The 16,234-nt window shown below is 39.4% G+C and overlaps 1 protein-coding gene across 1 annotated transcript in view; it reads left to right on the top strand.

The window, feature by feature from the left end:
• The window catches only part of LOC114046158 (growth arrest-specific protein 6-like), a 126,313-nt gene that overhangs the window by 36,504 nt on the left and 73,575 nt on the right, over window positions 1-16,234 (top strand). Inside the window, exon 5 of the mRNA XM_027866407.1 lies at window positions 7-32. Within this exon, the coding sequence (XP_027722208.1) occupies window positions 7-32 (26 nt within the window). The remainder of the gene's footprint in view (window positions 1-6; window positions 33-16,234) is intronic.

The following is a 16,234-nucleotide window of genomic DNA, read 5'->3' as shown; positions in this document are numbered from 1 at the left end:
CCCGAGAAGTGTTCGAAAACGACCCTGAGACTGTAAGGAGATTGGGATTGGGGGAGGGGAGGAGTGAATGGCTTGGGTGTGTGCGTGGGACGAGATGGGGGTAGTTTAGGGAAAGCCCCTGGGGCGCGGTGGCCGACAGAAGAGCGCTTATTCAGTCTCTTCGGGAGCTGCTGGTGCATGCCTGCGTCCATGCATCCTTTTCCCTTCCTTGCCTGTTCTACTACTACCCTTCCTGTCCCTGTCAGAAGCAGCTGGAATTAGGGCTCCAGCTGTCCGCACAGCTGGGGAAGATGTTTGGAGGAGAAATCATTAGATAAATAATTTAAACCACACAACATAACCAGGGCTTTGCTGAACAGGGTTTTACAGAAGCGCCGGGGAAGTCCTACGAATTCTCTTTCTTTTTTCTGGATACACACGTTTAAACACACACATGATATGCATGCGCAGATGCTCTGGTTAGCTGATTGGGTGCCCTTGAGATTCTTTTATCATCTCTGTCTTCCACTGATGGATTTCATGGGCTAGTACTTTGCATTGGGGGTACAGGTTCTCATTTCGCATCCTAGGGTATTTTGTAAAGTCATATTCTAAAAGGATAGAATGAGAGAATGAGTGCAAGGTTGTCAAGGAGAACAGAGCTCAGAGGACACTCGCCTATATTTCTTTACTTTTTTTTTTTAAACTTAATAATCATCTTTAAGATCCTGCACTTCAGCAAGGATAGAAAGAGGCGTGTCTTGTACTGCTAAGTGAAATAAAACCTACAACAGAGCAGGCTTGTTATCCTTATGCTGGAACTTGCAACAGACTCCTCAAAGCAACAATTATAAGGAAAATCCACTTTGAAATAATTTGAGGAAAATACATACATATATACGTATATATGAAATATATACGTATGTATGTTTAGAAATAGAATTGTGGTGGGTCTTTCTGTTTTTGAGCCCATCCGGTTTCTCCCCTCTTATTTTCTTCCCTGGTTGGTGTGGAGTCTGTCTGTGCTGTATTCCTTTACATTTTTGGAGGGGGGGCAGTTAACCTCGAGAAGAATAGTCATGTTTTTCCCCTGAAAGTAGAAATGATAGAGGGCATTGCTTCAGGGAGCAGCTCCCAAAGGAGTATTAAATACCCCTGGAATTACTGTTAGCTTGCTTGTAAAGTAACCAAAGAAAACTGGGGGGGTGGGGGAATGATGTGGGGTGGGGGAGCAAAGGCTGCATGCAAAAGTGGGTACTTCATTACTTCCAGCACTGCATGGTACTTGTGCAGAAGCAGCTGGTGGTCTGTAGACCACAGCCTGATAGCTGCTGGCAGAGAACATCCTTCTATTAATAATGCCTCTGGATAGTGGTGTGCGTGTGAGCCTGGAAGATGGGGACAGAGGAGGACATGTGTGAGAATTAGCTGTCTTTGGAAAGTGTATGTGTGTGTAAAGGGAGAACACTGCATTTTCCCTGGATGTAGATAATTTAAAGAATAAGTATATTGTAATTTCTACTAGAAAATGAATGATAATGCTGCCTCAAACTTTTTTGGGGGGCAAGAGGGCCTAAACAGCTAAACAGGTAGATAGATGATAGGCAGATAAATGATAGTTAAACAAATTGATAAATGTAGTTATAATAACAAAAACTTATATCCTTTTCCCATAGAATTCTTGAGTTATTTCTTATCTACCCTATGCTAGCTTCTCTCCCTCAATATCTATGCAAAAAAATACATTTTCAATTAAAATTTATTTTCTCAACTTTTGTCCAAAAAACCCAACATTTTTCTTTCTATAATAAGGTCTACATTTGCAGAGGCAGACATGATAGTGTGGATAGAAAACTGGTTTCAGAGCCAGAAAGACCTAGGATTAGATGCCACCTTTGACATATACTGGCTGTATGATTCCTACTTACCCTCTCAGTACTACAGGCAACTTCCTAAAACTATGAATACATTTTCAGGGATGTCATACAAATATGCACACTGTAAAGTTTTCCTTAAAATATCCAAAATGACAAGAGCACAATTGCTGTGGAGCCAGTCTTAACATTGTTTCATTTTGATTGCTCATGTAATGACTCTTAATCATATTTGCCAAATGCAACTAGAATAATTTGTATCCATCAAATTCCATCTTTTACTTGTACTGACTGTGTGACCCTGGGCAAGTCACGTTAACACCTCAGCACTCTGGGCGACTCTATGAGCTTCATAGAAGGAGCTCATGTATATTGGTACTAGGAGTTCCTAAATGAAATTACAGGGGCATTCCCTAAACTATCCCCTGAGAAAGTCCATGATCTCTTACATTCCTGTGTTATCAATTACTTGCCCCAAGAAAGCCCTTTTCATTGATTATTTAACAGCCTGATGTGCTTGGAAGTCTTTGCCTTATTTCAGAGCTCTATGCTCAATTTATACACACTTTGATTTTTACCCCTGCTAAAAAATAACAACCAAAAAAAAAAAATGTGTCCCCTCCAACACCCCCCCCAAAAAAACCCCCACAACACACGTAGTTTCCTTAATTTCCCAGGTGGAAAAAAATCATGCATTACATTTTATCTTTGAGTTCTTTTTATTTCTTAGAATATTCCTTAGGCTAATCCAGTTCAATCCTATATGCATTTATTAAGCACCTACTATATGGTAATGGCAAAGGAAATGGAAAAGCATTCCAATATCTTTGCTAAGAAGTCCCATTCACCACACGGGTGTGTCACAGTCCACGAGGTGAGGAAGAGTTGGCCACAGTTGAAGGACTGAACTATGTGCCAGGCACTGTGCTAAGCACTGGGGATACAATTAATAAAAAGACAGTACCTGCCCTCAAGGAACTTACAATCCATTATGGGGAGACAACACACCAAAGGAGGTAGAAAAATGGAAGGGGGAAACCAAGGGGTTATCTTGTTCCATGGAGTTGCTAAAACCAGGCAGTGTAGCCTTGTGTCTAGAATGGCAGCTAGGTGGCATATAGTGCATATAGGGCAGCTAGGTGACTTGGAATCAGGAAGACTAAATCTTCATGAATTCGAAACTGATCTCAGAGACTTGCTAACTGTGTGACCTTGGGCAAGTCACTTAACCCTGTTTGCTTCTCATCTATAAAATGAACTAACTGGAGAAGGAAATGGCAAACCACTCCAGTATCTTTGCTAAGAAAACTCCAGATAGGGAATATAACTGAACAATAGTGCCTGGAGGGCAGGAAACCTTGAATTCAAATCCAGCCTCAGAAATTTACTAGCTTGTGTGCCTCAGGGCAAGTCATTTAGCAGGTCACTCAGTTTCCTCAATTGGAAAACGGGGATAATATAAAACTGTGTGAGTCTCAAATGAGATAACATTTGGAACGCTTAGCCTAGAGCCTGGCAGGTATCAGACAATTGTATATAAATGCTTATTCCCTTTGCTCCCCTGCCCTCCCTGGAATGCACTCCCTCTTCACCTACACCTCTTAGAAGACCTGTCTTCCTTCTTTGCACAGCTCAGATATCACCTCTTTTGAGAAGGCCTTTCCTGATACCCTTGAAATTACTAAGGCGGACAGAGGACAGAGTGCTGGAGGGAAACCTGGGTTCTAATCCAGCCTCAAACACCTACTAGGTATGAGGCCCCAGGCAGATCACTTAACTTCTGCCTGCCTCCATTTTCTCATATGTAAAGTGGGAATAATAATAGTACCTACTTCCCACAATGGGTATGAAGATAAAATGAGATATTTATAAAGCACTTCGCAAATCTCAAATCACTATATATAAATGTTAGCTATTTTGATTACTAGTGCTTTCTTTCTACCTCTTGATATTACTTTGTATTGTTCTGGACATATTTTGTATTTATTTTCTGTGTATGTGTCATATACAGCTTTCTATCCCCCATCCCCATGTCAGTATAGAATTTATACTTTTTGAGAGTAGGGATTATTTTGTTTTTGTATCCCCTGTGCCAAAACGGTGACCTGCACTGGTAGTACTTAGAAATGTCTGTAAAACCGAATGGAATTTAATCAATACGCTGCAAAGACCGTTTCAGCTAAAAAATTCTGCTGTTTGCATTTTAAAAAAAAACCAGACCAGTGATTTCCTTAGCAGATGGAGCTTTCAGTGAGAAAGTTCTACCGACACAAAATGACATCTTCTCTGTTACTTAGAGTCTTAAAGCTGTCTGTAGATGGGGACTTAACCCCCTGTCTCACAACCTCCTGTTTCCAAGGTCAGTTCTCCAGCCTCTATGCCAAGCTCTCTTACTATCATTTGCATTGCCTCTTTAAAGTTCACTATCTAAGTTTCATATTCTTTGAAGCTTTTCTCCACAATTCCAGAAGGAGGAAACATGTTTTCTTCCCTTTGTCAATACCCTTACCTACTTTATTTTTTTAAAGAAAAAATTGAAGTATTATAAAATTTCAGATTTGGAAGAAACTCAGTTGTGGAATGCCATAATGAAAATGTATGTGAAAATATTTTGTAAAGCCAAAAGATCTTATACTAGTATAAGATTATCATTGATCATTATTCCAGGAGTATACTGGAGCCTACTCATAACAGCTCAAAGATGATTGTTAAATTTTCAACATGAACATTTCCACCTTGGAATTGGCAAATTCCACAAATGGGGACTTGATTTAATATTTTGTTGATTGTCTAGACTTAATAAAGTGATGGAGAAAATTTCAATAATGCAGATTAAACTCTAAAGTATATGAAGCTGGTTGTTAAACATTTAGCAGCACACCCCTGATATCCCACTAAAAGTAGGGTGAGTCAGATTTTATCAGTCCTATTATTTCATTAAGGGTTATAAAATAGTAATATCAACAGCAAAAATAGTATTCCAAGAGGACATCATCTATATTGAATCCTCCTTCCCTTTCTTCTAGCTTAGTGAATTCTCAGGGTCAGTTTTGTAACATTCTAGGAGGTAGCCACTTATCCCAGGGCAGGAGTTGGGAAACTTTCATGGAAGGATTAATTTTTAATTCATACTAGTTTGAAAAAGTAATGCTATGCACCATTGTGAAATTAACAACAATACAGCCTCTATTCTAAAAAAAAGGTGAGGAGTCAATTTCACAGTGTCTTTTTAATCTTGATTCCTCTCTTTTCCCTCAAAATTCATTACTAACATTTAACTATAATAACTAGAGTGAACACCTTCTTTGGAGTCAGGAAGACCTGGGTTCAGATTCCCCTCACACACAGAGTAGCTTTGTGACCCTATCTAAGTCACTTAACTTTTCGGTGTCACAGCCAACTCTGATGGGCCAAACACACATTTGCCTAAAAGACTGTCTTACGGAGAACTCACACAAGGCAAGCACTCACACAGAGGTCGGAAGAGGTGATGCAAGGACACTCTTAAGGTTCCTCTGAAGAACTTTGGAATTGATTGTAAGACATGGGAGACATTGGCACAGGACCACTTAGCATGGCATACCTACATCAAAGAAGGCACCGTGCTCTATGAGCAAAGCAGAATTGCAGTAGCTCAGAAGAAGCGTGAGATGTACAAATTTAGAGATATCTCCACTCCAAATGTTCATATGGACTATTTGTGCCGGACCTGTGGTAGAGCCTTCCAAGCTCATATTGATCTGATCAACCACAGTCAGACACACTGTACCCTGACCCCGACATAGCAATGTTACTTTGGTGACTTTTGACCACAAAGGACAACAACCAATCGACCAGCCCCAGCCAACTCTAAGACTGTAAGTTGGGAAGGTATTGACCTGTTGAGGAAGTTCCTTCCCTAGGGCTCCCTGCGCAGATCAAATCTCAGGCCTGGTTAATTAAAAAAAAAAATCACACATTTTAACAAGCCCTTCCCTTACCTTGGTGACTTCTGAGTTGATTACCTTTTTTACATTAGCTCAGGATGCTAAGAGTTCCCTATGTGCTTTCAATTTGTTGTTCCATTTTTTTCTTTTCATAAATGAGCTCATCGGTTCTGGCACTAACTGTGTTGTGGGAATCCTTATGGAATGTTTACAAATATTCTTCTGGGCTACCAGGATGGTAGGAAAACCACATCTTCTCTCTTTTCCTGTTATGAAGTGGAAGCAACCCTAATGTAATAAAAATTATAGCAGACTTAGGATTCAGGAGAACTGAGGTCATTCTGCCACTAGTTAGCTGTATGATCTTATACTTCTATGAATCTCAAAGTTTCTTATCTATATAATCAGATGATCTCAGTTTTACAGACATTTGTAAGTACTACCAATGTAGGTCGCCGTTTTGGCACAGGGGATACAAAAACAAAATAATCCCTACTCTAAAAATCTGTAGTTCTGAGTTACATTTCTCTCTGCTGCTGGTAAAGGAAAAGAGACTGAGATACCTTTTCAAATTTGTTTTACTTTACATCATAAGCAGGGAAATGTTAACTCGGCTTATCTTCGTCTTTTCTGTTCATTATCACAAACTTTCCAATGAAACTTTTGCAGACATCACCTATCTACATTAGGTAGAGAAAAAAAAATAACCACTTTTGGCATGTTTAGATGCTTAACTGAAGAGATTATAAAATATTAATATCAACAGCAAAGATAGATATTTCAGGAAGACATCATTTATATTGCATCTCCCTTCCCTTTCTTCCAGCTTATTGAATTCTCAGTGTGAATTCTGTAATTCTCTGGGAGATAGCCACTTATCCCAAGGCAGGCTTTATGAAAACTGCTTTTATATGTGTGATGGACAGGGTCTTGGATCTATTGTCAGGAAGATTTGGGTTCAAATCCTACCCTAGGTATTTACTAACTGTGTGACCCTGAATAAGTGTCTTGACTTCTGGTCCTCAGTTTCCTCATCTGTAAAATAAGGGGTTGGACTCAGTAGCCTCTAAGTGGTTCTTTTCAGCCTCTAAGCTCCCCTCCTAGTATTCTAGTTTTCTACAGGCATAAGGATTCTCAGTTTTATTCTTTCACAATCCCAGAGGGTAAATGCCTGGCTTGCTGGATCAGAACGCTGTGAATTCCTTTCTCCCATTCTTGTATCTTCCCCTGCTTCACAACCTACTTTAAATTATGTTACCTATCCTGAGTGTTTTCTTTCTTCTGCTTGCATTGTTGTTCATTTTGATAAGTGGCAATGGCTTAATAGAGGAAAGGCAGACCCGAAAGTCAGGACATCTGACACACTCTGGCTGTGTGACCCTTGGGCACTTAGCATCTCAGTGCCCATTGATAACTCTGGGACAAGTGCAGATCTGCATTGGTAGAGGAAATTTCCTTACTGGGGAGATACCCACCCTGAATTCCTAATCTGCCTTTCCCCTCACCCTCTCCCAAATTATTCCCTACACTCACAGTTAGTATATCTCCCATTTGCTCCTATCTGTGCATTCCCTTTCCCTAAGCTTGTAAGTGGATCCAAAAGAGAAATTAACTAATTCCTCCTAGATCTTGATAAACCTTTCCTGAGATCTCCTTCTGGACAGTCACCTCAGCTATTAAGCTATAATTCAAGCTACCATTAGCCCTTACTGTTTTTTTCTGCAGGTGAAGGATGAGCATTGCTTCTCTCCTTCTTTTTACTGTCTCCTTCCCTTCTCTTCTCTCCTTTCATTCACCCTCTTGTGTTTTACAATTTCTTCTCCTTCATTTTTCTTCTTTCATTTCATAGAGTACTTTCTTTTTTTCTTAATGAAGAGTACTTTTCCATATGGTCGCGTGGTAGGTAGCAATGAACTGATGGAGTGATTGGGGTGGAAAGGATCCTGGATTTAAAATCAAAATTTGTTCATGTCCAACTGTTTGTGACCCTGTTTGGACTTTTGTTGGTAAAGATACTGGGGTGATTTGCCCATTCCTTCTGCAGCTCATTTTACAGATACGGAAACTGAGGCAAACAGCGTTAAGTGACTTGCCCAGGATCACACAACTAGTAAGTGTCTAAAGCTAGATCTGAGCTCAGGTCTTCCTGACTCCAGGATTGGCACTTTATCTGCTGTGCCACCCAGAATCCTGGCTCTGTTATGTGTTACCCAAATGACCTTTGCAGCTCAGTGGACCTCAGTTTCTTCTCCTCTAAAATGAAGAGTTTCTATTATAGGTATAGCTGTGGTCTACCACATTATAGTGTAGAAAGGACTCTGAATTTGGAGTCAGAGGACCTGAGTTCAAAAACTGGCTCTGCTGCATATTTACTACCTGGTGACCTCAGCTCAGACTTTACCTCTTGGAGCCTCAGTTTCCTCCTCTGTAAAATCAGAGGATTGTTCTAGATGACATTTAAGGTTCCTTCCAGCCCTCAGTTCTTAAGTTCCTATGGTACGTATGATTCCTCTGTAAGTCTCTAGTCCTAGTTTTTGTTTAATTTTTTAGAAATTCTAATTTTTAATATTTAATTCTAATTATATACATCCTATTTTAATATAATTATAACTTTTTATATTTATTTATTTTGAACTTTGGTTTGATTCTTTCCTTTGTGGTCTACTTCCTTCTTCACCCATCTTTTCTGTTCTGATGAGATGGTTGCACTAAAGATAGCTTTTGCTAATGTAGGCTCTGCTCTGCTCACTGAAAAGCCCTTGTTTTCAGTACCTAAAAAGTACTGAGGTAGCTAGGTGGTACATTGGATAGAGCACGGGGTCTGGAGTCAAGAAGACCCAAGTTTAAACCTGGCTTCAGATACTTATCAGCTTTGTGACCCATGCAAGTCAATTCACCGCTCTTTGCCTCAGTTTCCTCATCTGTAAAATGAGGATAATAATAGCACTTCACAGGATTGTTGTGAGGATGAAAAGAAGTAATAATAATTGTAAAGCGCTTAGCATAGTGCCTGGCACATAGTAACCACTATATAAATGTTAGTTGTTATCATTATTATTATTATTTATCTCTCTGGACCCCAGTTTTCTCATCTGTAAAATGAAAGGATTAGATTCTGATCTTTAAGGTTCTTTTCGGTGCTGAGTGCCTGTGATTCTGTTAGTGATGTATACAAAAACAGTTTGATCCATAGCCTAGTCCTCCTGGCTTCCTACTTCTTTAATCTCAGGCAAATCACTTCACCTGGCTAGACCTCAGTTTACTTATCTACAAAATGAAGGAGTCAGATAAGATGGTCTCTAATGTCTTGCTTCAGGCTCTGGACTAATAGGGTTCTACTCAGTGGAACATTGAGCCATTGTCTTTCCTCTTTCCCCCACTCCCTATAATTGTTTCTTCTGAACTGTATTACATATCACTCAGTGCTCACAGCATGTTCATAAACCTCTGGCATGTGAATTCCTGTAAAAGAAAAAAAAAACCTCCATTATCTCCCAGAGCTTATCTATCCTAGCTTATCCACTCTTATGTACAAGTACAGTCCAAGATAATCCAAAAGCCGGTTCACCAACTCAATTCAGTCCTGTCTCTTTATCTATGCCCAGTATTCACCTACTTAGCCTTTGGCACCTGGATTTAGGTACCCTTATGTTTAGTTGTTTTTCAGTCCTTTCCAACTCTTGTGACCCCATTTGGGGTTTTCTTGGCAGAGATACTGGTATGGTTGCCATTTTCTTCTCTGGTTCATTTTACAGATGAGGAAATGAGGCAAACAGGGTTAAGTGACTTGCCCAGAGTCACACAGCTAGGAAGTTTCTGAGGCCAGATTTGAACTTGGGAAAATAAGTCTTCCTGATTCTAGGGCTGACACTCTATCCGCTGTACCACCTAGCTGGCCCTCAGCTTGGCCCTAATTTTGTTCTATCAGGAAGTCAATATAGAAAGTTTGTGGGCAACAGAGACCTGCCCGGTCCAGCTGGGTTAGGTGTTTGGAAAGAGCCCTGGATTTGGGGCCAAAAGACCTGTGTTTGAAGCTCAGCTCTGCTAACCTGGGGTCCATGAAGCTTTTTTTTAGAAAATATTTTGATAACTGTATTTCTGTATCATTGGTTTCCATTGTAATCTTATTTATTTTATTTTAAACACTTAAAAACATTATTTTGAGAAAGGGTCTGTAGGCTTCACTAGACTGTGGAGGGGAAGGGAAGGAAAGTACATGACAAAAAAAAAGTGGATAAAGACACCTGCTCTATGACTCTGGGCAAATCACTTTCCTTCCATGTGCCTCAGTTTTGTGGTCTGTAAAATAAGAGTTTTGAGGATAGATATCTAAAGCTGGAAAGGACCTCAGAAGCCACCTAGTTCTTGTAATTGTGGAAACTGAGGCCTCGGTGGTTACATGATTTGACCAACATCATATGAGTAGTAAGCATGAGAGGGAAGATAGAAACCCTTTAATATCCCTTCCAGCTCCAAATCTTCGGCTTTCTCTGAACTAGTTGGCTTTTTGGTCTAACCTTGCTTGTGTGGTCTTGGGCAAATCACCTCCTTTCTGTGGACCTCAGTTTCCTTTGTGTGAACTGAGTTTCAGAATAGATGATCTCTAAATTCCTTTTCCGTTCTAACGTTTGTTGAAAAAATAATTTGGAAATCTTTGGACGACCAATATGCCACTTAGGGTTTGGGAGGATCCTGAGCAAGAAAAAGCTGTCATAGGGGCCAAGGGGCCAAGGAGGAAGAGCAGTGAGGAGGATTATTCATATTCTTATGTGGGCCTTCTTTTTTTCCCCTTTAATTGTAATTGTAGTCTCTACTCATCTTTTATAAAGAGTTTGGTTTGAGGCCAAAAAGTTCAGTGGCTTATATCCTGGCCAACACAGTATTTTTTCCCAACTTTTTAAAATATTTTTATTTAAAGTTTTGAGTTCCAAATTCTATCCCTCCTTCCCCCCTCCCTGAGATGGCAAGCAATCAGATATAGTTTATACATGTGCAATTAGGTAAAATATTTCCATATTAGTCATTTTGTACAAGAAGACTAAAATAAAAGAAAGAAATGAAAGAAAGTGAAAAATAGCATGCCTCAGTCTGTATTCAGTCAATATCAATTCTTTCCCTGGAGGTGGATAATATGCTTCATCATTAGTCCTTCAAGATTGTGTTAGATCATTGTGTTGCTGAGAATAGCTAAGTCATTCACAGTTCTTCATCAAACAATATTGCTGTTACTGTGTACAACGTTCTCCTCGTTCTGTTCACTTCACTATGAATCAGTTAAAGTAAGTCCAGGTTTTTCTGAAATCATCCTACTTGTCATTTCTTACACTTCAATAATATTCCATTATAATCACGTACCACAGCTTGTTAAGCCATTCCCCAATTGATGGGCATCCCTTCACTTTCCAATTCTTAGCCACACAAAAAAGAGCTACTATAAATATTTTTGTATAAATAGTTCTTCCCCCCCCCCTTTTTTTTTGATATCTTTGGGATATAGACCTTGCAATGATATTGCTGAATCAAAGGGTATGCACAGTTTTATAGCCCATTGGGCATAGTTCCAAATTGCTCTCCAGAATGACTGGATCAATTCACAACTCTTTTTACCCGGGCAGCAAGTTACTCGTTTTGCATCCCACATCCTTCTTCATCCCTTTTACCTTCCCCCATCATCTTTTCTTTCAGCAGAAAAGACCCACCTGCCTTATTTCTTTATGTGACCTTGAGAATAAGCATAGACACCACGCTAAGTGCGTTATCGTTTGAAAATGTCCTTCTTTTTCTCTCCCTGTGGCCACACATTCAGGTCCTGTGCTTTTTCAGCCATTAATCCTTCCTCTCCTAGAGCATTCTCTGTTCTTCTCCCCAGTTGTCCTGCTTCCCCTAGCCCCTTACTCACCCAATCGACTCCCTTTCTGACTGCTGATCTCTTTCTAACTGCTTCAGCTCTTCCCTCTTAAGGCTGTTCTTTTGTTATTTTCCTAGTCAGAAAACTAGTCAATTCAGTAGATTAACCAGTCAGACAACTGGTTTGGCTGATTTTTTTTTTAGTCTAAATTGACTGGTTGTTTACAAAACAGTCCAAACCCAACCGGTTATGCATGCAACTCAGCTTGAGTCTCCTTTTCTCAAGCAACTACTTCCTGCATGAATTTTTACTGCTGTTACTGATGGGGCAACTAAAACCCAAGAAGGTCAACTGCCTTGCTCTGGGCAAAATTAGAAGAGGCGCCCAAGCCCAGGTCTCCTGAATTCTCTATCCAGGGTTCTTTCTCAGATACTGTCATAGATCTCACTCTTTCGTTTCTCCTTGAATGGTAGGCATGTTTGCATCAGCCTGAAACTTAAGTGATTGTAGGGAAGGTGTAATACATGCAATGCAAGTATCTTTACATGTTTCTGGGTAAGTACATACCACTTTAACTAAATTCCCAGGGCTTGGAGTCATATTAAAATAGAATTGCATCACTCTAAAACTCAGAACTTCTATATTTATTGTTGTTATTGTTTTTAAATGTGGGTGTGATTGAGAAGAGCCTGGAAAATGCATTTCATTTGGGACTAGCATGTGGTCTTTTTGTTTTTCCATTTTGTTCTGTCTGAGGCTCATGGTGGGTGGGCTTCTTCTTCTGTCTTGTATATCATGCTGGTATCTTTCTATCAGTCCAAAGTTCTGCCTTCTTGTCTGTGCCTTATCATTCTCACAGTAGGATCTAAATATTACAAACTGTTTATACATATATACAACTCTCTTTGCTCCCTCTTTAGTATATATATTTAAAATATATTATATATCATTCTATCTTTTATATATTATGTATAACATAATATATCTTGTTATATATACTATATACACACATATAGATGTATATGTATGTAGCTAAACATATTTATATAGCTATATCACTATATATATAGATATATCACTATATATTTGTATAAACAAATATAACATTGTATAAACAATATTAAGTGCCTAGGTACCACTACTGTTGGAATGTGCATATATGTATATAGGTGGATATATGTAGGGACAGCTAGGTGGCACAGTGGATTGAGCACCAGGTCTGTAGTCAGGAAGATCTAAGTTCAAATCCAACCTCAGACACTTACTAGTTGTGTAACCCTGAAGTCACTTAACCCTGTTTGCCTCAGTTTCTTCATCTATAAAATGAGCTGGAGAAGAAAATGGCAAACCACATCAGTAACTTCACTAAGAAAACCCCAAATGGGGTCACAAATAGTCAGATATGACTGAAACAAGTGAACAACAAAGGGTATATATATATATAGATATATGTATATGTACAAGTATGTGCACTTATACATTTGTATATGTGCTGGTCTTGAACTTGATTTCATTGTTATAGAAAGCTCCAGGTGAGAAACTCTCTCTACCAATGCAAGTTGGCACCTTCTCTGCAATTTATGATATTGGAGGCTTACCTGGAGCACTGAGAGATTAAATTACTTGCCTAGAGTTACATACCCATATGTCAGAGGTGGATTTTGAACCAGGGTCTTGAAGACTCCCAAGCCAGGTCTCTCTCACAACAAAGAACTGTCTCTTGGGACATCATACATACTTACATACATGGATGGGTACATACATGCTAGGCTGACGTAGACTGTGTTTTTGGGAAGAATCAGACGCTGTATAAAACAGGAGTTACACATTACCAGTTTCTTTGTTTCAGAGGGTTTAGCAACTGAATTAACACACTTCCCCAAGCAGAAATCTTTCCATTTTTATTTGCTGAGAGGAGAAAGGAGTAAAAGTAAGAAAGATCTTTTTAAGGGTATTAGAGCTGTTATTTGTTACTGAAAATTTAGGCTGCAGTGAGATTGGAGCCTGAACAGTCTAGTCCAAATCTGCATCATGCTATGCCAATGCTTGTTTTACACTGTTGCCTGGCGACATTTTTTATTTCTCTCTCTGTACTTTATGTTTCCCTCCTTCATACTTCGACAGTAAACTAGTATTAAATATTAACCCTTATTTAACCCAGAATTCTTTTTGAAATTTGCTTTGAATTCTGGAGAAGTGGTCTGTGTGCTACAGTTATAATTTTATTAGAAATATCATAATCAAACAAGAAAAATAATTGCATCTTAACATCTGTATCTTTTGAAGTTTGCAAAAAGAGGCAGAGTGGATGGAGAGACAGTCTCAGAGTCAAGAAAATCTAGGGTCAAGTCCTGCATCTCACATGTACTTGCTGTATGACTAAGGAAATCACTTAACCTCTCAGTTCCCCCAAGTAGGTTTCTAAGAGAGCAAATGCTGATCTTCATTGTTGTTGTTCAGTCATTTTTCGGTTATGTCCCAACTATTTGTGTCCCCATTTAGGGTTTTCTGGGCAAAGTTTGCCATTTCCTTCTCCAGCTCATTTTACAGATGAGGAAACTGAGGCAAAAAGGCTAAGTGATTTGCCCAGGGTCACACTTCTAGTAAGTGTCTATAGCTGGATTGATCTGTTCTTCCTGAGTCCAGGCCCAGCACACTATCCATTGTGCCAACCCATTGATCTGCATTAGTAAAGGGCATTTCCTCATGGGGAGCATCCTATATTAGTAATAAAGTGGTAGATCTGGACAAATGGGAAAAAAAGGTTTCCAGAGCCACTTTCCTCATGGCCCTATATGGGAGGTTCTGAAAGAGTTCTTATCCCCATTTTACAGATGAGAATACTGAGACTAAGAAAGGGTAAGTGACTTTTCCAAAGGTCACAGAATATATCAGAAATGAGACTTGTACCTAGATCCTCTGGGTCTAAGATTAGTATGCTTTCTCCCATGTCCATGATGCTGTCTTGATTAACAAAATTTTCTTTCAAGTTTTTTAAACAACTGTTATCAATTTCATCAAGTAAATGCAGATACACAAACACGTACGTATGTGTAAACATACACATGCACGCACACATACATACTTCCCTTTAGTCCTGAATGAAATGAATGAATGAATGGCTATGTAACTCTAGGCAAGTAACCTAACCTCTCAGTGCTCCGGGTAAGTCTCCAGTATCATCAATTGCAGAGAAGGTGCCAACTTGCATCGGTAGAGAGAGTTTCTCACCTGGAGCTTTCTATAGCAATGAAATCAAGTTCAAGACCAGCACATATACAAATGTCTAAGAGCACATGCTTGTACATACACATATATCTATCTATCTATATATATACCCTCTGTTCACTTGTTTCAGTCATATCTATTTGTGACCCCATTTGGGGTTTTCTTAGTGAAGTTACTGATGTGGTTTGCCATTTCCTTCTCCAGCTCATTTTACAGATGAAGAAACTGAGGCAAACAGGGTTAAGTGACTTCAGGGTTACACAACCTGAATGAAATCAGCTTCTTTAGCAATAATGGCAGCATGATGCTACATCAATGTTTGCACTGATATGGACATGAAATCTCCTATTTTCAAGGGAGTTAAGGTGATGATACATATTTTGTAATGACCGTACATATTTACAGGGACTTTTCTTTGAAAATAATGGTGAGAATTGAGTTCCTGATAACCTTGTCATTGCCAGCCTTCATAAAAAAACATTTTGTTCACATGTGGGTTGCTTTAAATCCAAAGAAATATCACCTAGGGGCAGCTAGGTGGTGCAGTGGGTAGAGCACCGGCCCTGAAGTCAGGAAGACCCAAGTTCAAATCTGGCCTCAGACCAAACACTTGACACTTACTAGTTGTGTGTCCCTGGGCAAATCACTTAACCACAATTGCCTTAAAAAAAAAAAAAAGAAATGTCACCTAAAATCAATTTCCTAAATTTAGCATGATGCTTTTCACATCAATAAAATGACCACAACCCAACTAAGTTAGATACTGCCTACCTAAGGCATTGTTGGGTCACTGTGTCATTGGAACATAGGTTTAGAGCAAGAAGGGACCTCAAAGGGCATTTCAGGCCAATGTCCTCATTTTGTGGGACCCCTAAGGGTGAAGTGACTTGCCCAAAGTCAGTCCCAAGGGTAGTTGACTATTACAGCTAGGATTGCTCCGGTCAGATTTTCACAAATAACTGAAAAGTTATACAAGTGACTGCCTTACCTTGATAAGCTCACTGGAGGTGTTTGCAAATCCTGGCTGTCCTCCTTGTCAGCAGTATTATTATGCTAAGTACTTGAAATACTGTATGTTTCTGCTTTCAGTTTCCTTAGAGGTGGACCAAATTGAAAAAACTGAGTGGGAAAATCACTTTTACATCTGCAGTCCAGAAGTGGTTTGTTCCCCAAGTCATTCTGGCCAATGTGTACCAATAGATAGGAGGAGGCAATAAGCAATTATTTAGCCCCTTTTGTGTACCAGTACTTGTGCTAAGTGCTTTACTGATTCTCACCTGTGAGTGGGAATGTCACATATTATCCTCATTTTGTTGTTGTTCCATTATATCAGCCATATCTGACTCTTCATGATCCCATTTGGGGTTTTCTTGGCAAAG

The sequence above is a fragment of the Vombatus ursinus genome, unplaced genomic scaffold, assembly GCF_900497805.2.
Source record: "Vombatus ursinus unplaced genomic scaffold, bare-nosed wombat genome assembly UNPS02014781.1, whole genome shotgun sequence".
NCBI lineage: Eukaryota > Metazoa > Chordata > Mammalia > Diprotodontia > Vombatidae > Vombatus > Vombatus ursinus.
This window is presented reverse-complemented; position numbering and strand designations above follow the sequence as displayed.